Source organism: Spermophilus citellus (assembly GCF_964194105.1).
Source record: "Spermophilus citellus genome assembly, chromosome: 5".
Classification (NCBI taxonomy): domain Eukaryota; kingdom Metazoa; phylum Chordata; class Mammalia; order Rodentia; family Sciuridae; genus Spermophilus; species Spermophilus citellus.
In genome coordinates, this window is record NC_138186.1 from 55,895,151 (window position 1) to 55,917,201 (window position 22,051).

Here is a 22,051-nt window from a genome sequence, read left to right on the forward strand (position 1 = left end):
TAGAAAGAGTGACTTCCCTTAGCCCTTGCTCACCTGGGGACATGGTTGGTGCCAGGTCCTTGTTCTGGCACAGCCTTTGTTGAGAATACCCTCTTGGACCCCCATTGCTGTGTTCCAACCTTCTCCTCCGTGGCCCAGCTTCAGTGCTACCTCATCTGGTGAGTACTCCACATCACCCCAGCCTGAAGTCATGTCCCTCCCTGCAGTCCCAGGGCTGGCGTGGCACCTCCCCTCCTCCCTCATGTCCTGGTTGTTTGCAGACACGCCTCCCTAACAAGACTATAGGGGTAGATGACAAGACTATAGGATGGTCACGTTTGATGTTTGCTTCATCTAAAACACCCAGAAAACAGGTGTTTGTACATGGTGGGCCGGTGGGTGGCCGATTGAATGAATGAAAGCTTGACCATGACCTTAGAGAGTCACCATCTCCTGTTTCTGGCCTTGGGAGACAGCAGATCCTACGTTCTCTTTATAGTTTCTCAAAATGAGAAAACTGATGGGAAAACCCACAACTCCTCCCTCACCCCAAGTCAGGACAAGTCACTGGGAGGGACTTCCGGCTGTGCCTTTCCCGGCAGGATCCCTGTTCTCCTCAGTCTCTCTGCCTCCCAACCCTTGGCCAACACAGAGGGGACTTTTAGGCCAAGAACATTTACTGTTGCTTTCTTTGCCTTTCCCAGAGCCCGGGGGCAAACTATCATTTAGGTGACTGCTAAAAATAGCTCCCCCAGTCCTGCAAAGAGAGCTTGCTTATTTTCTGAAGTGTCCCCACCCCCTCCCCAGCCCTGCCCGAGGCTCAGCCTGCAGGTCCAATGACTCTGAGCCTCCCTGAGGCCTCCGAGGGCTGCCTTGCAGATATGTCATGGGACTGGGCTCCCTGAACCAGACACAGCTGAGGTCTGAGGCCTGGGTTGAGTCCTGGGCTCCCTCTTAACATCTCTCTGATCCTCGGATTCCCTCAACCATAGAAAGAGGAGGCCAGATTCCCAGATGAACACATCCTGGGTGGTGAACCAGCAATTGTAACTTTACTGTGATCTGAATCCCTAGGCTCGAGCACAGCTTTCCCAGTTCAGTGGGTCAGTCAAGGACAAGGGACAGGCCAGTGTGACATATTAAGTCAAACCAAATGGATGTTGATGTAGATTAAAGATAATTAGATATTGTCAATTACACAGGAATCAACCTAATAGCACAGTGACTGGCAGCGTGTTTCTGCGACAGGCCAGGTAGTAAGTATATTTGGCTTTGTGAGCCATGTGGTCTCTGTTGCTTGAAAATAGCCTCAGTCAATACTTACACCAACGGGCATGGCTGTGCGCCACTAAAGCCGTATTTACAAAGACGGTCTGCGGTCTGGCTTTGGCTCCGGTAGTCTAGGCCAACCCTTGTAATGTTATATAAAACTCATTCATATATAAACTTTTTGAAACATATAAGTCAACACTCAGGCATCTTTGCAGTTTCTATGTGGCTTTTAACAACATCAACTTCTACGAGGCAATTATTCTAGGTGGTTTATAAATGTTAACCAATTTCAGTCCTCACGGCAACCCAGTGCAGTATGTACTCTTATTATTTCCTCCATTTTACAGATGAGGAAACTGAGGCTCAGAGAGGCTAAGTAACTTGTCTGAAATCACATAGTTTAAGCTCATGGCAAGTGATTTCAGGATGGAAGTGGGTTTAAGGAGGTTATGAGGGACCCAGGCCAATTTGTTGCTCACAGAGCACAGGGGGATGGTCTTCAGATGCTTGGGGTGGGAGCAGGTGTGGTGTAGATGGAGGAGGGCCTAACATGTCGCCTGGGATGGAAAAGCCACTTCCCTGTTGTGGGGAGCCAGACACAGGGTAACCTGGGCCTGGGCCACTTCTTAGGTGACTCCCCAGGGCACACAAGGGCCAATGACAGGAAGCATCTCTGCCTGAGGAACAGGAAATGGTTTTCATTCCTTCTGCTTCTCGCAAGGGCTCAGGGAGGCTCTGGGCCCAGCCTCAGGGGACCTGGTGGAGAGAGGAAGGCAGAGAAGCAGGCTCCCTGGATGCCTTCAGCTGTGGCCGCAAACCAGGGTGTTGCCCCCCAGTTCCCTTTGCCTGTTGACTGAGCTACAAAGGGACACAGCCACCACCCAGGACTCTGGCCCACTCAGTGCCATGCTGGTCTTCCCTCCATCCTTACCCGGTGCTGTTCCCCTCTCTGGGACACCTGTGCCATCCCTTGCACCCCTCCTCAATTCTTTCATCTCTTTTAAGATTGGCCCAATGTCACCTCCTGGGAGCCTGCTCTGACTTCCCCCTCACCACCCCCAGGCTGAGCAAGGTCCCCCCGCACAGTGCCACCCCAACTCCTTTCTCTACCTTCCGTCCTGTCACTGTCTTCGTGTCCCTGACTCTCCCACTAGGAGGGTACCTCCTTGAGGGAGGGCCTGTTTGCCCCGTATCCTCATCACCGAGGTCGGTATCTAGCACTTGGGGTAGAGGCTGGTTGAAAGCAGGTGTGTGTGAAGGGGACACTACTGCCTGAAACCCAGCCTCCCCACTTACAGGGCTTGGTCCTTGGGCAAGTCGCCTGGCCTTTGGGAGTCTTTTTTTTTTTTTTTAATTTTTAATATTGACGATGGTGGTCAGTGATGTTGGTGAAGAGTTGGGGGGATTAAGGAGGTAATGCAGGCAGTGGTCGTTACCGTGCCTGGCCTCTAGGAGGCACTGTGGAGGAGGCCAAGCAGAGAGAGTCAGGAGCGTGTCCTTGCCCTGTTATCCTCAAGTGAGGAAGGCGGGAGGGGACAAGAGAAGGCACTTTGAATGCCCCAAAGCCACAACATCAACCAAAAGAACTAAAGGAGTCGTTAGGGTCTGGATCTGGATTGTCCCCCAAAAACTCGTGTGTTGAAAGCATGGTCCCCAGTGCAGCAGGGCTCGGAGGTGGGGCGTTGAGGCAAGAGTGGATCATGACGGCTGTGACCTCATCAGCAGATGGAACCACTGACAGCTGGATGAACAACTGGAAGGTGGGATCTAGTGGGAGGTAGTAGGTCACTGGGGCGGGCCTTGGAGGGGTTTATCTAGTCCCTGGACTCTCCACCCCCTGCCCTCTCTGCTTCCTGGCCACCAGCAGCTGAGCAGCTTTCCTCTGCCACACCCTGCCACCATGATGTTCTGCCTCACCTCAGGCCCAGGGCAATGAGTCGGCTGACCATGGACTGAGACCTCTAGAATTGTGAGCCAGAGTAAATCTTTCCTCCTCTAAGTTTGTTATCAGGTATTTTTTGGTCACAGCAATAAGCTGACTAACAAAGGGGCTTATGAGTTAGCGTTGGTTGCGACAGGAGCACTGGACTTGGAGTCTTAGCTCTGTCTCTGAGCAGCTGGGTGTTGTTGACCAAACTGTCACAGCTCCTAAAGACCCAACACCAAATCAACTGTGAGCGGGGGATTGTAATCATAACCACCTCCCAAGGCCACTGTGAAGCTGCGGTGAGATAGCAGAGCCACAAAACAACTGGCCCAGCTCCCAGGAAATACAGAATCTGAGTTAGTGAATCAGAATCTGCGGAATACTTGGGAAAACTCTGAGTAGATCTCAGCCTGGGGTATTGGACATGTTTCCTTGTCCTACTGTTTAATAGTTTACCAATCTACAGTTGTACAGTCCTGGGTTTGAATCCTAACTATGTCATTAGCTATCAGTGTGGCCATGCAAGTTATTTAACCTCTCTGAACCAGAGATTTTGTTGTTCTTTTTCTGTTAATTACTTCTTTAAATGAAACCACCTATCTCAGACACTTGTGGGCTAAAATGTAGGTACAGCCCAGTGTCTGGCACATAACAAAGTCTGAAGTATTAGCATTAATCAGCACTTTCCGAAGAATAAGCATTAATGATATGGTAAATCCCAAATGTAAAAACTGGTATGTGGGGTGGCTTGGGGTAAGGATCAGGCTTTTCATCTTTGCAGGCCAAGTAGGAAGAATGAGATCAAGTTAGGAGTCCTTCCTGTCTTGGAGTGGAGTGTGGGGCAGTGCTCAGTTCAGTTTGAGGAGAGTCCATTGGGAATGGGACAGTGGGAAGGGCCAAGGCTTCTAGGATCCTTGAATGACTTTACCAAAAGCCAGCATTGTGCAGAGAGGAAACTGAGTCCCAAAGAGAACACCATATTCCCCTGACTCATGACTGCTAATGACAGATGGGACCAGTCCTTGTCTCTGAGGTAAGGCAATTCATTTCTGCACAGTGTGGGAGAGGGCTGTGACAGGGGTCACAGGAGTGGAGGAGACCCTTCAAGGGAGCTCACAGACCTCACAGGAGGCGCTGGACAGATGACTGGTGGTTTAGGGGGCTGACAGTCCTGAGAAGACCTTGTCCCCACAGGAAGAAGGGAGGGAGCAAGGAGGCAGGATGTGGAGGGCAGGGAGCTGTCAGCGCCAGGAATTTTTCACAGAGAGAAAAGGGGTGACGAGTGGAGGTGGGTTAAATCCCCCCAACCCACCCCCTGCCTGAGTTCCAGTTCCCCGAGTTTCCTTCTGTTTTCTTCTGTTGCTTCTCAATTCTACTCTGAGGTGGAAACTGCCATTGTACCTGTTCCCAGAGGGCTTTTTGCAGAGACAAAACTGTTTGGCCACCTGGCCTTTCCTACTCCCTCCAGGGTCAGGACCAGGATTTTTTTTTCTCCCTCCTCCCTTTCCTTCTTTTCTTGCTTTTTAAAATTTTATTTTTAATGGATACATAATAAATGTACATTTTTAAAATATGTATTTTTTATTGTAGCTGGACACAATATTTTATTTTATTTATTTTCACGTGGTGCTGAGGATTGAACCCAGTGCCTCACGCGTGCCAGGCAAATGCTCTACCGCTGAGCCCCAGCCCCAGCCCCTAATTGTACATTTTTTGGGGGGTCCAGTACGATGTTTTGATGCCTGTATGCCTGATGCAATGATCAAATCAGGGCAATAGGCCTATCTATCACCTCCAACATTTGTCATTGCTGTGCATACGTTTCTAATAAGAGAGAACTCAGAGCCCCACGAGGAGCCCCACTCTGGCCTAGATTTCCCATTTACGGAAGGCATAGCTGGGTGACTTCTTAAATCTGGCTGGGCCAATTCCTACAAGGCCAGGCCCGGGTACCTCGGCCTGGAGAAGGAAGAGCTGCAGCTTGGGCAGGGCAGCCTTGCCTTGCTGGTGACACTGGCAGCAAAGCCCCAGCAGCAGTCTGATCTTTATCTGGTGAGTGGCCAGGTTTTCCAGGCGTTTTACTTCCATTGCTTCATAGACTCCTCACCAAAACCCAAGGAGGAAGTTGCTGTGATTATTTTGGTATCACAGAGGAGCAACCCGAGGCCCTCAGAAGCTAAGAGTCATGATCAAGGTCACCAGGCAGAAAGGTGAGGCCAGGAGTCCCAGCCCCGTCTGTCTGACTGTGCCTGCCTCTGTGCCTACCTCTGCAACCAGGAAGCTGGAGTGAAGGAGGGTTAGAGCAGGGCAGGTGAGAAGTCAGACTTTGGAAGATAAAACTGGTTCCTACAGATGGAGGAGAGACTGGTGGCCTTTGGGATCTCCCTTAGTCTCTGCGCCTCTAGAGGGGTCTTGAGACCAGAGGCAGGCCTTCCTTCCTTCCTTCCACTGATTGAACCAGGGGCAGTCTACCATTGAGCTATATCCCCAGCCCTTTTTTTACATTTTGTTTAAAGGCAGGGTCTCCCTTTGTTGTTGAGGCTGGTTTTGAACTTGTGATCCTCCTGCCTCAGCCTCCCTCGTATCTGGAACTACAGGCTCTTGCCACCATACCCAGCTGAAACTAGAGGTATTTCTAAACTAAGCTACAGAGACTGGCTTCTTTAGCAGAGGAAGGTTATTGGGGGCCTATGGGCAAGATGAGAAAAAAGGTCCATTGACAGATGAAGACAAGCTCTGGTGGGACAGTGACTGGACACAGCTGGCCGTTGGAGTGTCCTCGGTTTTCATCCCAGCTCTATCTCTAGCTGTGTGACCCTAGATAGGACGTTTCCTCTTTGATCTTCGTTTCTCCGAGCTGTGCCCTGAAGCTCCGTGTTTTCTGAGGCTCCTTCCTGCTGACAGCCTGTGGTTTCGGCCTTGGATGTTCAGATGGGGCCTCCAGAAGGGGAGGCGGGAAAAGACTTAAGAGGGCGTCTCTGGGAGAGGAGTTGTCTTTTGGAAAGTAAACAGACCTGGGAGCCTCAATCAGGCAGCCCCTTAAAAGGGCAAATATGTGTGTGCCCAGAGTGGGACAGGCCCTGCCCTTGGGGGATGGAACTTCTCTCAGGGGGGGCCGTGTCTACCTTTCCCCTCCACTCCCTGTGCTTAGGGAGATGTTGGAACTATTCAATAACAGGTGTGGCCTGGACGTGAACCAATCAGAGCAGTCAGGCTGTGAACAGGAGGTATAAGGTTGGACCAGGGTGTCCAACGTTTGGTCAGCCCAGCCCCAGCGCATGATTCTTCCAGAAAAACCTGGCTTAGGTGCTAAAGAGCCAAGAGTTGGGTGGGGCAAGTTGAGTGGGTGAGGCAGGAAGAGGGGACTACTATCCTCCCAGACATCAGCCTGTCCCCCTAGAGCCCTGTCATGCTGCCACCCAGCCTCACCACACCCTCACGCCCTACATGATGCAGTCCAGCTGACCAGCTGCAGATGCACTGCAGAGCCTTAGGAGACAAAGGAGAGCTGGTCTGGATTCTGCATGGTCATCCCCTGCTCCATAACAGGCAGGGTACCTCCCTGGAGCCTGTTCCTGTCTGCCTGAGGACATGGAGCCTGACCGTCGGCCATCAGGGCTTTGTCTCACACACTCTTGGCCCTGGCTACCAAGTCCTGTGGACGTCTCCCTTCCTCTACATTTTCCTCGGCTGCCAGCCTGTCCCAGGCCTTGGGTCCATGTGCCAGGATCGCTGTGTCCACCTGCCGTCTGCCTCCCCACCTTCAGACCCTGGGACTGATTCTCATTCCCTACAAAAGTTCCTGATGGCTTGTCACCTGGTGACAGATTTCAATCAGTATCACCTAACTGAATATTAAGGACCCATCTTTCCCCTTTTTCCATGAGCATAGGTCATTTCCCAACTGACCAAGAGACATGTACTCAGCACAAACTAAGCACAAGTACTTTATTAGCTATAGAAGTGGGGGTGGGTGTCAAAAAGCAGGAGACAGGACCCCTGCCCTCCAGGGGCCTTTGCTGTATTCATGATGGGCAATATCAATATGATAATTAAAAGACATCCTTAGACAATGTGTTTTTTGAGGGTTGCCTGGGTCCGTTAAAAGACATGTCACAAATTTTGTAAAAACAAAACAAAACAAAACAAAACATAAAAACAGAGCCAATAAAAAGTTCTAGAATGACAATTAAAATAGATCATGATTTATATGAAAAGCCAGATGTTACATTAAATTATTACATGGATAAGAGTTCAGAAATAAAGCAATGTTCTCTAGAAGTTATCTTGAGTTCACTAGGAACAAGTTATGCCACATGTATCTTATTGTTTTTTTCTTTGATAAGGTTCTAGAGCTTGGTGCAGAGGAATGCCCTAGATTTAGCATACCTTGAGTTCCACAGGGTTTTAGGAAAAATTTTTCATTTTGTCATCATAGAAAAGAGGGCTGGATAAAATCATAGTCATGTGGCTTTCAAGCTGGTTGGAGCAGTGAACCGTGAGAGTATCAATGACTAGTACCCTGGTATTCTGAGATGAGGTGGTTGTGTTATGGGGCTGAATGTCTTTTTCATTGTTGACATGTTCAGTGACGATGTGGATGATGGCCATAGACCTTCTAATCAGTCAGTGATCTGAATCAAGGAGAAACAGCTAAGAAGAAATGATACCCCGCCCCGAAATGAATACCATCCAACAGAGAGAAATAATCTTATATTTATGTTGCAAAACTTCAGATCTATAAGTATGGGATGGGGAGAATCTAGCTGGACCTTGCTGCTATTTCACATTTATCCAAGTACAACAGGCTGGGCAGAAAACTGAGCACATGTCAGAACCTCCAATCCTCGGTCCGTGGGAGGCCCCTGCACTAGGAGCTGTGCCACAGAGTCACCTTGGGACTTTCCCTGCCAGCCCACCTCCACCCTTCCCTCCCTATTGGATGGTGCTTTTAAATCAGTCACCCCCAGATCCTGCAGCGAGTCAAGTGAGTGAACCCTCTTGGAAACTGATCTTGCAGAAGGAGGGGAATCAGGTCCTGTCTGCACAGTCATGGAGAGGGTAGCTGAGTGCTAGCTCTGAGCACCTCGAAGTCACATTCCCTCCTCTAGGGGCAAAGAGAGGGATGTGAAAGTGTCTGTGGCAGAAAACACTTGGGCACGGTAGGAAGGACATATAAATGCCTCCAGGTGGAAGGGGCTGGAAGAAACAGAGGCAGGGGGGGAAGGGAGGCAGCCTTGGCTATTGGCTGTGAGCACCTGGCAGCCTGAGGGACAAGGATTCTGAAGGCAGAGTGACCTCTGCCCCCACCTGCCTGACCAACATGCCTGATTGCTGGTGCTGTCTGTCTTGCTTCCTAGATCGTAATGAGGACCTGAGCATCTGCCTGCTGACAACCCCGGCCTAAAGTGACCATGGCCCCCCGCAAGAGGAGCCGCCATGGCCTGGGCTTCCTGTGCTGCTTTGGGGGCAGTGACCTCCCTGAGATCAACCTCCGGGACAACCACCCTCTGCAGTACATGGAGTTCAGCAGCCCCATCCCCAACCCGGAAGAGCTTAATGTGTGCTTCGCAGAGCTGGTGGTGAGTGGGTGAGGGGCAGTTGACAGTGGGGAGGGGGCAGATGGACAAGCAGAATGGAACAGAGTGAGAGTCCACGAGCCGGGTCTCCACCTCTCAAGGGTTCTCTTGGGACTGAGGCAGTACCCCATAACATTTCAGCAATGCGGAAAAAGTCTCTCACTGGGGTGGGCATCATGCAATGGTCCCCAGAAGAAGAGACCCACCTCCTATTCCCTGGGAATTCTCAGTCACATGGTAGCAGTTGGGCTGTCATAGAATGGAGCAGATCCAAATTTTTGTGAAATTAGGCAGTGAAGAGTGTCAGAGAACATCAGAATCCTCAATACCTTTCTCTCTTCTGCTTTCTGGAGTTTCCTCTGGGCCTCTTGACCTCAGGAGAGGAGAAAGGACAGAGTAGGATTCTTTAGGCAAAACTGGGCACCTTGGAACAGGCTGTGAGTGGCAAAAATATGGAGGTAGAGGAGTCTATATCACACCCAGGATCTGATTCAGGTCTGGGATGACTAAGCCCTATGTCTAGTTGGGTTAACCACAGGTGTCTTTCATTCACATTGGCACCAGACCTTCCTGACCCCTGGCAGTGCCCATCCAGACCAGAGGCTCAGCCTGACATTGTGAGGATGACCACACAGAGATGGAAGAGTATGGAAGGTTCCATGATGAACCAAAGCCTGCACACCAGGGAGGCCTGGGCCTGAATCCTGACTCAGGGCCTGAAGCCCAGTTGCTCTGCCACTAGCTCTTGGTTCCTTATGCTCATGGCTGGCCAATAGTCAAGACATAGAAAAATGGTACAGGTGGTTTGGAATGTGACTTATACATGCTTTTGCTACGAGATAAGGCTGGTGGAGGCAATCCAGTCCCACACATGAGACCCTCTGGGTTATCTGAAAAAGGTGTCCAGCCTCCTTCTCACCTCAGGAAAACTCACTGTTTCCAGATTTATTCCTTTCTCCAGAATAGGATCGGGGAACAATCATTTGCTAGTGTAAGTAGTGTTTGGAGTCTGACTGATATTAGGGATGTTTTCCTAATGTAAGTTTGGAAAGGATGTGACAATAATTGTTCCCCTTTTGACCCTTTTTGTCCAACAAGTATTTACTGAGCATCTTGGGTGGGCAGGATCCTCACAAGGTACTTTAGCAAAAGCAAGGATGACTTGGACAAGGCTTGCCTGCAAGGGGATGGGTGTCAGGTATCCATCAAAACAAATGAAAAACCTTTTCTTAGAGAGACTGCCATGCTCTGGGCCCTGCAGGGTCCCAGGTATTTAGAGATGGTCTGACAGACAGGGCCCTGCATCCAGAAGGGGAAGTCATCCTGGGAACACTGGTCTGGAAAGCAGTGACAGAGTGGTAAGCCAGGACAGGGAGCCCTCGGGGGGGCGTGGGAGCTTTAGTCTAGACAGGGAGGTCACGATGGCCTCCGTGAAGCAGCAACATTTCCATTGAGACCCCAAAGCCGAGTGGGGTTAGATAAGTGGATGGGGAGGTAGAATAGAGGCTCCTTTGAAGAAGAAACAGCCTAAGTGAGAGTTTCAGGTTAAAATAGAGCTAGGTCCTTTTGGGAGGCACAGCAAAAGTCAGAACAACTAAGAATTTGGGGCTGAATTCTAGGGAATCCTAGGAAATCCACCAGGTTGAGCCCCAGTGGAAATCCACCAGAGGTGTTGAGGTGATCCCATCTGCTTTCTTAAAAGACCATTCAGGGTATCTGTTGAAGAAGGGGCTTGTGCTGATCATTAGGGGGCTGTTGTAGGCCACCAGGCTAGAGGCAGTGGTGGTTTGGACCAAAGTGTCATGAGGAAGGAGAATGGCAGATTTAGGAGGGATTTAGAAGGAAGGGTGAAAGGCAGGAATCATGGACACCCAAGCTGCTGAGATGAGGAGCTGGGTGGGTGCTGGGTCCCTGCACAGGATAGATATACAGGAGAAGGCTCAAGCTTAGGGGGCTGAGATGACGAATTCAGTTTGCTTTTCTCTCTATGCTTCAGTTTCCTCATCTGTAAAATGGGTTGTTGCATGATTCAAATAAATGAATAATAGCACTTTCAACAGTGCCTGGCACATGGTAATGTGACTTATGTGTACGAGAAACCTGAAGAGCACCAAAGGGGAAAAGTACTGGAGTCAGCTGGGTCTCAGGATCTGGTGGGCTGGAGGAATAGGTCTATGAGGTGTTGGCCTAATAACCAAGTCCTTGGGAATGAATGTGAAGGACGGAGGGAGAACAGAGAAGGACACTGTACCATGTCTCAAGCTTTTGAAGATAGAAGAGACATCATCAAGGGAGCCTGAGTAGAAACATAAAATGAAGTGCATGGGACTGCCTGAGAGTGTGACTGCTGAAGGGACCACAGAACAGGTTCCATAAGGAGGGAGACGTCAGCAAAGTCCCATGCTTCCTGGGCTGAGCAGAAAGGCCAAGAGATGCCCATTGATGGAGAAATGGAGACTGCTGGCAAGTGCATGAATACCCAGAATGCAAGACCAGACGTAATCCAGGAAGGGAGCAATGGCTCCTACCGGGGAAGATCAGAGAAGGCTCGCTAGAGGAAGCCGGTGTTGAGCCGTGGGAGTCATAACATGGTCCTTAGCATGGTTGGTAAGAAGAGGAAGGACTGTCTAAGAAGAGGAACAGATTTGAAGAAGGGCTGAGTTTGTGCTGGAAAATGTCAGGTTAGGTACATGCAAGTGTCATTTTTCTTTGGTTTCTGATCCTGACCGTGGAAAGAAAACCTCAAACAGGGTTCTGATGATTTTTTTCTTTTATTGATTTTATTTTTTTAAATACACGACAGCGGAATACATTACAATTCTTATTACACATATAGAGCACAGTTTTTCATATCTTTGTATATAAAGTATGTTCACACCAATTCGTGTCTTTATACATGTACTTTTTTTGCATTACAATTCTTATTACACATATATACCACAATTTTTCATATCTCTGTATATAAAGTAGGTTGACACCCAATTCTTGTCTTCATACATGTACTTTGGATAATGATGTCCATCACATTCCACCATCCTTGCTAATCCCCTGCCTCCTCCCTTTGACCAAGGACATTTCTGGGATATGGAGAGAACCCTTCTAGGTGTCAACCTTTGTTTGACACTAAATCTGCAAAAGTTGTTAGTTCCCAAAGCAGGTGAACTGATGGGCGTTATTTCACATTCTCATTGTACGCACGCACCATCCAAATGACAGCCACAGGCCACATGCAGCCACTGACTGGTCTGAACAGCATGAACTATCAAGGAAAATCCATACTGGATTTTTAACACTTAATTTGAGAAAAGGAATATAAAATATTTTACTGATAAATTTTTACATCAAATACCTGTTGAAACAGTCATGTTTTAGGTGTATTGGCTCAAAAATGTATTTGAGTTAACTTCACTTATTTTGTCTTAAATTTTTAATGTGGCTAGAACATGTTTAAAATCTGTATTGCCCATATTATATTCCTATTGATAGTTCTGGGCTAGAAGAAGGAAAGTCTTAATTGTTTTCCCTTGAATGGAAGTATCCAGAAACGGTTGTAGATGTTGAGATTTAAGACCCTTAAACTAACTTGGTTTTGCTTTCACTGTTGCATTTGAAAATATCAAGTGTATTTAGTAGTATTATGCTTTGTTGTCTTCTTGTGAGTTTTGTTTTTGATTTTTAAAATGTGCACAATTTAATTGAATAGCACACCATGTTCCCAGTAGCCTGTTAACTGTTATCTTTGATGAGCCCTGGGGTTGCTGATGAATTATAGGAAAAGAAACTTCAAAAAGAGCTTTTGTAGGGACCACCCACCATAGCAAATCTTTAAACTCACCCAAACTACTACAGAGTAACCCCCAAATGTGACAACTGCAGAAGCTTCCAGTTCTACTTTCCAGAAATGGTGGGTCCACCTGGAGGAGGCCCCAGCCTTGTGCACGGGCAGCCCTGTGGTGGAGAGGCTGCTTCTAGCAGGCACTCCCTCCAGGGGAGGGGGATCAAGGCTGCCCTTGATGTAGCTTGCCCTCTGCTCAGCCCCTTGTCCTCACCTGCTCTCCTGGGCCCCTGCTGGGACCCACACGGAGGTTGGGAAAGCCAGAGGTTTTCTGGGGGAGAGACTCAAAAGGCAGTAGATTTGAAGAACAGGGCAAGCATCTGAGAGAGAGGCAGGACTTGCTCTGTAAACGGCCCCTCTCTTTGTCCAGCCTTGTCCTGTGATGTTGGAAAGTATAGGAAGTCTCTGAGCAGGAAGACCCGAAACCCTGGACAAGAGGATTAGGGAGCTTCAAAGTAGGGCCAGCGAAGAGCAGGAAATGGGGTGAGCTGGAGGAGGAGAATGGACTTGTCCAGATAAGCCAGGGGTGGACAGGAAGTAAGGGAGTTTGAGTAGAAGTACAGGCTGGGTTGGAACAAGGGATAGGGAAGAAATTCCCCATCTTATCTTTGGTGTTCTTTGGGAAAAAGATAGTAGGCCAAGGCATAGGTTTGGGGGCAGTCTAATTTCCAGTAGGGCTGAATATTCTACTCTCCACCACCGCTGGGTTTCAGACATGATTTTTCTTATTGCCTTTGCAGGATGAATTGGATCTCACAGACAAAAACCGGGAGGCTGTGTTTGCACTCCCCCCTGAGAAGAAATGGCAGATCTACTGCAGCAAGAAGAAGGTGACCCCCTTTCTCACCCTTCCAGCCGCATCCCGGGGCCACAGCCAGGGCCAACTCTTGATGCCTTAGTCAAACATTTGTTCAACAGATAGTCTTATGAGCTAGCGCCCTTCTAGGTGTGGGAGGAACAACAGGCAAAAACAGAAAAAAAAAAAAAAAAGGCTTGGGGTCACATGTCCGTCCTTGGTCTCCTCACTGTCGTCCTTCCTTTTTTCCTTTAAAGAAGCTGTGGGTGTCTTGCCTGTTGCCCTCCCTACAAAGGCCAGTGCCAGGCTCCATTGGGTTTCACCTCTTTCTGCTTCCCAGCGTTCTCTCCTCCGGCTCTGCAGCCCCTCGGTTCATCTCCTCCTCTCCTAATCTCTCTTGTCTCCTTTATTTTAGCTTTTCTGTTTCTTCTCCTTTCTATTTTTCTTTTCTTGGTTCACTTTTCTCCCCTCCCTCCATTTTTCAGACTGCAGTTTTGGCTCCTTTTCCCAACCTCGGAGTAGGGGTATTTGGGGTGAGGATCTGGATACTCCTCCATCCCCTGGAGAACACAGGCAGGTCCAGGTGGGGTCTGAGCTGACCCTCTTTCCACTCCCCATGCCTATTCATAACTCTTAGTTTACTCTTCCTGGTCAGGATATTTGTCCCATCCCAGGGCTCCATACTGAGCCAGGCTGACCTTATCATGGCAGGTCATAGAATCAAAGACCCTTTCAGAACTGGAGGGAACCTGAGAAACAATCCTCTCAAGTCCTTTATTACATAGGAGGCAGAGGAGGCCTAGAGAGACCATGGGCTCACCCAGTCACCCACCAGTGACAGCACACAGCCAGACCACTGCTGGGGACAAAAGAGCCTCAAGGCACACACTGTAAGACTTTGTTTAATATTGCACGACATGTTTATGAAACACCTGCAGAATACAATGGTCAGTGTCTACTAAGGTAAGAAAAGCAGGCCTTGAAAAAGCTCAAGTCTTGGAAGAAAGGAAAAGGAAGGAGGAGAAAATAAACTTTAGGAGTAATTAATCATATTTCATGAGTCTCCACTTTCCAAATTGATTACTTCTGAGTTCCCTTAATATAATCTCTTGTGTAGCTCAAGTAAAAGATTTGTTAAAATATAAGGGCATCTCACGGTACTTTGAAAACCAAATTGTGTGTGATTTCCTCATCTACTCTGACACCTGTCTGTCTTCCCACATGGCAGTTTCTCTGTCTCACCACCTGTCTTAGCCTCAAGATTTCAATAACTCTACCCAGTCCTCTTAACCATCCCCCACCCACAGCCTTCTGTTAGATGCCTGCCCCCAGGTTCATTATGGACAGTTCTATAGAACGTGTTCCACTCTTTCTCCAGAACTGGACTGTTATAGCAAAGGCAGGATGACTTTTTACTCAGTACCTTCCAGCCTCACCATTGACTGGCATTCAGTAGGTATTCATCAAATGCATATGGGATGGATAGAATAATAAGCCAGCAAATGCAAGAAACTGTATGTTTGCTGATACCATTGTTTTTGTTGGTGCAATTCCTCCCCAAGGTAGAAGACGGAATATTTGGTATTTACTCATGAAGATTTTAACACATAAAGCCCTATGAGGTCACTAAGACCAGAACAGGGCAGGTTTTGCACTGGTCTAAAATTTGCTTGAGTAGGCAGAGCTGAGGGACCAGGGTCAGCTGGCAGCTGGCAGAAGGGAGGGTGGTTTGTCAGGGAGGTTCTGGGGGAGGTGAGTTTTTATGTAGATTTGCAAGCAGGAGATTACAAATCTTGACAGCAGATGAGAAAAGTATCCAAAGTGACCACGGCACAGGGACAGAAAGGAACAGGATGTGTGTCACGCCCAGAGGCAGATCCATTTGGCTGGAGAAGGCTGGATTTCTTTCAACTTAATGACTTTTGAACTCCACCATGCTATCTCAAGCAAGGGGAAGAGCTAAGCCTTTCTCTTAGGGGTTGAGAGCCACCCGAAGGTCCTCTGCACTGCTGCCCAGCTGGCCAACCCACTTCATTCTGGGAAGTTTGACAGTGAATGAATCACAGGCAGAGAAGGGGCTCCTAAGCCTTTCTAGAACCCATGGTCTTGGGAGTTGTTTTCTTTTTTGTAGTTGCTATTTATTGAGTACCTCCTGTATGTTTTGCACTACACCAAATGCTTTATATCATTATTCCCAAACTGAAAGACCAAATTTCTAAATTTCCAAACCGCCATAGACCAGTAGTGTTGTATGATATAAGAATGACGTCAGCCAAAAACGAAAGATGTACAAAATATAGGCAAAAATTTGTATTAGACTCAACAGTCATAAAATTACATTTTATTAAGTGTAGGTAGAACAGTTATAGCAGAAGAAAAGAGTTTTAAAAACAGTACATGCCCTCCATTGGAAGTGTCTGCCTGCATAGTTTCTGCCCGTGTCATTGGTAGGTCACGAGATTCAATGTTTGTTGTCTGATTTTATCAAGGAAGAAACAGGAGCCTGGGGAGGGTTTGCATCTTGCTCTAGTTACCCACTGTGGGCAGGGCTGGGAACATTCCCTCTGCTGACTTCAAATAGACTCAGGGTCACAGGCCATGGGTCTTGCCAGTTGATCCATACCATCCTTCTTCTTGTTCCAGGAGCAAGAGGACCCCAACAAACTGGCAACCAGCTGGCCCGACTATTACATCGAACGCATCAACTCCATGGCTGCGGTGAGCGGCTGCTCCTCCCCTTCTCTCTCTCCACCTGGGGAGAGTAGGGGAGAGTCAGGCCCTTCTGTTTACTCCGTGTCCTACTCCCTGAGGTGTAGAAGTTTTCCATTATTCCTGAGAACTCATCATATATCCACCCCTCCTCTGTGCGACTTCAGAGTGCCCCAACTATTTAAGCATTTATTAACTCATCTGGATGTCACCCAGGCTTGGGAAATAGGTTGGGCCAGTAATTCTTCCTATTTCACAGAAGAAGATAGTGAAGTCCTAGACCAGAACCTGGGTCCCCTTAGACCCTCTGTCTTAGTAAACTAATCCCTGAGGCCTCATTCTTCCTGAGGTGAGGGTGCCCCTGAGTCAAGCCTGGGTTGGGGGACAGGTGGCCCAGTGTGACCAGTTGACCAGTTATCCCCTCTTACCTGCTGGCTCCTCAGATGCAGAGTCTGTATGCGTTTGATGAGGAGGAGACAGAGATGAGGAACCAGATCGTGGAAGACCTGAAGACGGCGCTGCGGACACAGCCCATGAGGTGACTTGGCCTCTTTCCTTCCTCACTGGCACGTCCATGCCCAGGTGGTCTCCTGATGTGCTCTGCTCCTATGCTGGCCCCTGCCAGATCTACCTGGCATTCCTAGACTCGACCTCACCCTTTCACTTCCAGCTCCGTCTCCCCTCTGCTGGGTCTCTGTGAGCTGCTGGGGTGAGGTTAGGGGGAGTAGAACCCAGGAGAGGTTCAGATAAGCCTCGGGTCCTCAGGAGCTCTCTAAAGAGGGATCAAGGGCAGGCCCTTGGTATATGTAGGAAGAATAGAACAGGAGGGTGGCCAGATGGACAAAGCACGTAAGGAAGGACTTCCTAAGAATGAGGGGACAGGGTGAGTGCCCCAGTCAGGGAGAAAGTGGGTTTGGGTTAAGAGTGACTTCAACCAGGATTGGGGGATATAGAGGCAATGCATGAGCTTTGGCCATCTCTGAGTAGAAGTCATGGGGCTGGAGAAAGGAGATGGGTGTCTCTGGTGCCGTAAGAGGATTCCTCCTACCCTCCCAGATCACAGTGTATAGGTCCCCAAAAGAGCATGAGCTGTAAAGGGTTCCTTGCCTTTGGCTCTGGATGTATCCAGGCATGTGCGGGAACTAGCTGGTGAGAGATGATTGTTAAATCTTCAGCAATGGTGCACACTTGTTGTTAAACCTATTAATTACATAAACTTACAATTAATTAAATTATATCAAAACCAATACTTGGAACACATCACTCTCTAATTCTTTTTCCACTTTGCTATTACATATGCTCTTCATTTTTGAATTTACACTCTTGAATTTATGCCCTTTGTGTGTGTGTGGTGGAAACACGGCCTAAATGAGACATCTCTTTCCAACTCCATGTTCAATGACATTACCACGGATAGCTTGAAATCAGCTACACTAGGAGCGTTTATGTCATGGAAATGGGCAAACAGAACAATCAGGTCTTTTCTGCTCTCTCTCTCTCTCTCTCCCCAAGGAGCTAGTTATTTAACACATGGCAACCGTCCACTCGGGGGTATGTATGCATTGTCCTGGTCCTGGTTGAGCTCTCTGCCCTGGGACCTGGAAACAGCCTCCAGGAGGGTGGAGCATCCACATCCCTGTGTCCCTCTGCGAGGGTGGGGGTCAGTCTGGGAAGGACATGCAGGAAAGAATGAGGCGCTCACAAAGAGGTTGAGGGGAGTGGCCAAGTTCGTCCAGTTCAATTAATTTTTAATTTCCTTAATCTAGATTACAAAAGTTACACGTAGTCATTGTGGAATTTTGAGCATACAGAAGAGCATCTATTAGAAAAAAGGAAAAAATTATCTATTATTAATTCGAGAGCATATTCTAGGCATATTTGCACCATAGGTATAATACAAAATACCTATAAATATATTTATCTATTGATTATAGACAGTGTTCCCTAAGCTCAATTTATAACCATTTCCTCAGTTCATGGGGTATTATTCTACTGTATGAAGAACTGTAAACCTTCTTTTGTGTGTTGCCTTGGAATCTGGCACCCAGATGAAACCTATGGAGTGTTTCTCAGAAATGATGTTTTTTAAATAATAAAAGAGATAAATAGGTAGGGTTAAAAAATAAACAAATTCAATTAAAATATAGCTACCAATATTAAAAATGCATGAGATAGCAATAAATGTGCCTCTTTATTCTTCCCACAGCAATAGCTGGCACCAGATCTGATAACAACCACCATAATCTTGACATGCTGATGGGTATAAATGATTTTGAGATCCCAGCAAAAACTATAATTTGATATGAAAATAGCAGTGATTTGTTTGGGTGACAGAGTCACATATTCTGCTAATAGCACTCTCTTTGATAGCCTGCAGTCATCATTGAGGGAAATGCTTAATTTCAGTTAGAGGTTTTCAAAAATAAAAATGTAATTGTCTTTTCCCCTCCCAGTGCTTGGACCCCTGAATTCTATCTATAGACTCTTTGCAGAAACACAAACTACAGGTTAAGAAACCCTGAACTAAATAGATTTTAATGTTTTTCCGCTAACATTCATGATAACTTTGCTATTTTCTTGAGGATCTCCTGAAATGTAGTTTTCCAGCCTTGGTCCCTTAGCTCAGTGAGTCTGATGGCCCCTCTATATTAAAATCTTTCTTGTTCTCTGATTAAGTTCTTCTAATTCCCATTCTCATTAGAGATGGATCTTTAGGTTTGCTGGCCATAATAATTGTGATCATTCCTTCACCTCCATCCCATTTAAACTATGCAATTGACAGTCAATGCTATGCAAATGCACACTATTTAAAATGCCAATAAAACATGAGTTTTCTGTGAGGACGATAGGGTTTCAGTGCTTTGGGTAAACTTTATAAATGAACCAAGCAACTGCTGTAGACGGGACGTGGTACATGGCAGGTCACAGGTCATGAGGTGGCTATTTGCAAAATGTACACAGAATGACCTTCAGGATGCCTCTTTCGCTAACGCCTCTGGCTGATAGGTTTGTGACCCGCTTCATCGAGCTGGAGGGCTTGACCTGTCTGCTAAATTTCCTCCGGAGTATGGACCATACCACCTGTGAGAGCCGCATCCACACCTCCCTCATCGGCTGCATCAAGGCACTGATGAACAACTCCCAGGGGCGAGCTCACGTGCTGGCCCAGCCAGAGGCCATCAGCACCATTGCCCAGAGTCTGCGCACAGAGAACAGCAAGACCAAGGTGGCCGTGCTGGAGATCCTGGGCGCTGTGTGCCTCGTCCCTGGAGGCCACAAGAAGGTGCTGCAGGCCATGCTACACTATCAGGTGTATGCAGCAGAGAGGACGCGCTTCCAGGTGAGAAGTGTGTCTACAGGTGGTGGTTGGTGCCAACAGGGTGGGCAGAGGTGACACATACTGGTGGCAAGGGACAGTAATGGAAACTGGAGGAAAAGGAGTCATCATGAGCGGCATGCCTGCTTGGGGAAGGAAAAGAGGACTGGGAACCAGAGGGCTTACTTCCAAAGACATGATGGGTGTAGCTGGGGAAATGGACTGGTCTCCACAGGGCTGTGAGTTCCTGGCAGCTGGAATATTTGTCGGCCTCATCTTTGTGGTTCTATATCCCTGCGCCTAGTGCCTGGCTCATGGTAGAGTCTCAGTCAAGAACTGAACGTAGTGTAATTGCTGGGGTCAAGATTCTAGGCTCAAAGCCTGGACCAGTGCCTAATGAGGGGACACTGGGACAGCACTGAGCCATGCCATTCTCTTTTTTTTCTCTCTGACCTACCCAGAAAAGTAGAAATTAATGGACAATGTATAAAGTATCTCAGCACAGTGCCTGGCACAGAGCAGGCCTCAAACTCTGTGACTTATGTGTCAGAATAGGCTCTTGGTTTATTCTGTCAGCAAACATTTTTGAGTACCTGCTCTGTGCAGAAAGTAGCCCATAACCCTTTACGGAAGATGTAAAAGGAATGGAAGGTAGCATTCATGCCATCGGGAGCTGGGGAGGGAGTCAACACACGCTACAGCTGGGATCTGGCTCTGCAGCCCTGCTCAGCAATAAAACTGAGCCTGAGGGTCTCGCGGGCAGGAAGGCAGGTGGGACAGAGACAGGCAAGGAGAGGCACTGGAAGTTCCCACCTGAGGTGAGGTCTGGGGTGGTCCCAGATAAGCTGGAGATATGTGATTGGTCAGAGAGAGCAGAGGAGACCTCTAGGGACATCAGGAGCAAAGGGGCGGAAACTGTTCTTGTAGGACCCTGACCCCGGCTCCTGCCCTGTCCTACCTTCCCATCCAGACTCTGCTGAATGAGCTAGACCGAAGTTTGGGCCGGTACCGGGATGAAGTGAATCTGAAAACAGCCATCATGTCCTTCATCAACGCTGTCCTCAATGCTGGAGCCGGAGAGGTGAGGCCCCTTGCCCTTGCCTTTGCTGGCTCCCAATTTCTGACCCTGGGGTACAGTGTGTGTGAGTGTCATCTTCCTGAGGAAGCGCCATCTGAGAGGAGGGCCATCTGGTCCATGTGCCTGCTACTGCCAACATCACCTTGCGATTATCTTTAGAACCTATTGTTTCCTTCACTTGGGGCCAAGAAAGAATAGCTTGTCATGACCCTCACCGTCACTAGGGTAACACCATGGCAGACCTGGACTGCACGAAACTCACTGTCAGAGGCTCCTCAAAGCTGCCGTGAGGACTGTCTGGCTTTTCTTGACTTTATCTAAACCTGGGAGGGCTCCTGGGGAGTTTCCTGCAGAGGTAGCATGTGCATTATGGGTGCCGTGGACACACTCCCAGCTGGGCTAGCTGGTGATGGCTTAGGTGGTAGGGGATTGTTTATGGGAAGGTGTCAAGTTCTGACCCTTCTTTCTAGAAACCTGCTTCTGAATTTCTTTATTTTTTAAAAAATATTTATTCTTTTTCATTTTAGTTCTTTGATTGTGAAAACAATACCTTTATTTTGTATTTACTTATTTTTATGTGGTGCTGAGAATCAAAGCCAGGGCCTTGCCCGTGCTAGGCGAGTGCTCTACCACTGAGCCACAACCCCAGCCCCTGAATTGATTTCTGAGCTGGCTGGTCTTGCTTTTCTCTGCCAGCATACATTTTTTAGAAAAATAACAAGGTCAAGGTTATCTTGTTCCATCCTGCTTTAGAACCCTGGGACTTGAAACAGCTCAAGTGAGTTTGCTGCAGGCGAGGTGGGATGATGGCTGGGGTGTGGACAAGGGGTCCCCAGGGGATTCTCTTGGGCATGAGACCAGCTGCTCAATTCAGTGCTGCTTTGGTGACCCCCAGGATAATCTGGAGTTCCGTCTACATCTACGGTACGAGTTCCTGATGCTGGGGATACAGCCTGTGATCGATAAGCTCCGGCAACACGAGAACGCCATCCTGGACAAGTAAGGCCCCAGCCACCCAGCCCCACGGCAAACGGGTGGGGACAGTGTCTCAGTTGGAGATGGCCAGGACCATTGTGAAAGCTGTTCTTCCCTGCCATACCCAGCTGTGTATGGGGCAGGTGTGCCCTAGCCTGTCCCCTGTGCTGACCTTGACTCATCACCTAGTGTCTAGGCAGGTGAACCCAGTAGTTCTCAACCATGTCAGCACTGCCCCCTGGGGGACACTTGAAAATATGTGGGACTGTTCTTTGGTTTTCAAGTTGGTTGGTTGGGGACAAGAACGCTAAATGCCCTGCAGTACACTCCAGCTCAGAAAAGAAAAGCCCATCCAAGATGCATATGATAAAGCCTTTGCTGATCAAAGAGAATAGGTGGATTCTTGTGTTACCAGTGAGTCCCCTCTGGTTCTGTCCCATGAGCACAGGCTATTATTGCACTGGGTCCCAAGGGGGAGAGGATGTCTGGGGAGGAGCGAGCCCGTGTGTTGATGGGGTGGGAAATGAAGGAGACATTAGCTTGAGGGCTGACTTAGGGACAATAGAAGGACACGGGGAAAGATAG

General features: G+C 48.3%; 1 protein-coding gene across 3 annotated transcripts in view; it reads left to right on the top strand.

Annotated features, from left to right (window-relative positions):
• Positions 1-22,051, top strand: part of DAAM2 (dishevelled associated activator of morphogenesis 2) — a 104,936-nt gene that overhangs the window by 55,645 nt on the left and 27,240 nt on the right. For all 3 annotated transcript variants that reach the window (XM_081295090.1, XM_081295092.1, XM_081295091.1), the window contains exons 2-8: positions 8,539-8,760; positions 13,333-13,422; positions 16,032-16,106; positions 16,541-16,635; positions 19,104-19,437; positions 20,384-20,494; positions 21,387-21,490. In XM_081295090.1, coding sequence (XP_081151216.1) covers positions 8,593-8,760; positions 13,333-13,422; positions 16,032-16,106; positions 16,541-16,635; positions 19,104-19,437; positions 20,384-20,494; positions 21,387-21,490 — 977 coding nt within the window. In that variant the 5' untranslated portion in view covers positions 8,539-8,592. The remainder of the gene's footprint in view (positions 1-8,538; positions 8,761-13,332; positions 13,423-16,031; positions 16,107-16,540; positions 16,636-19,103; positions 19,438-20,383; positions 20,495-21,386; positions 21,491-22,051) is intronic.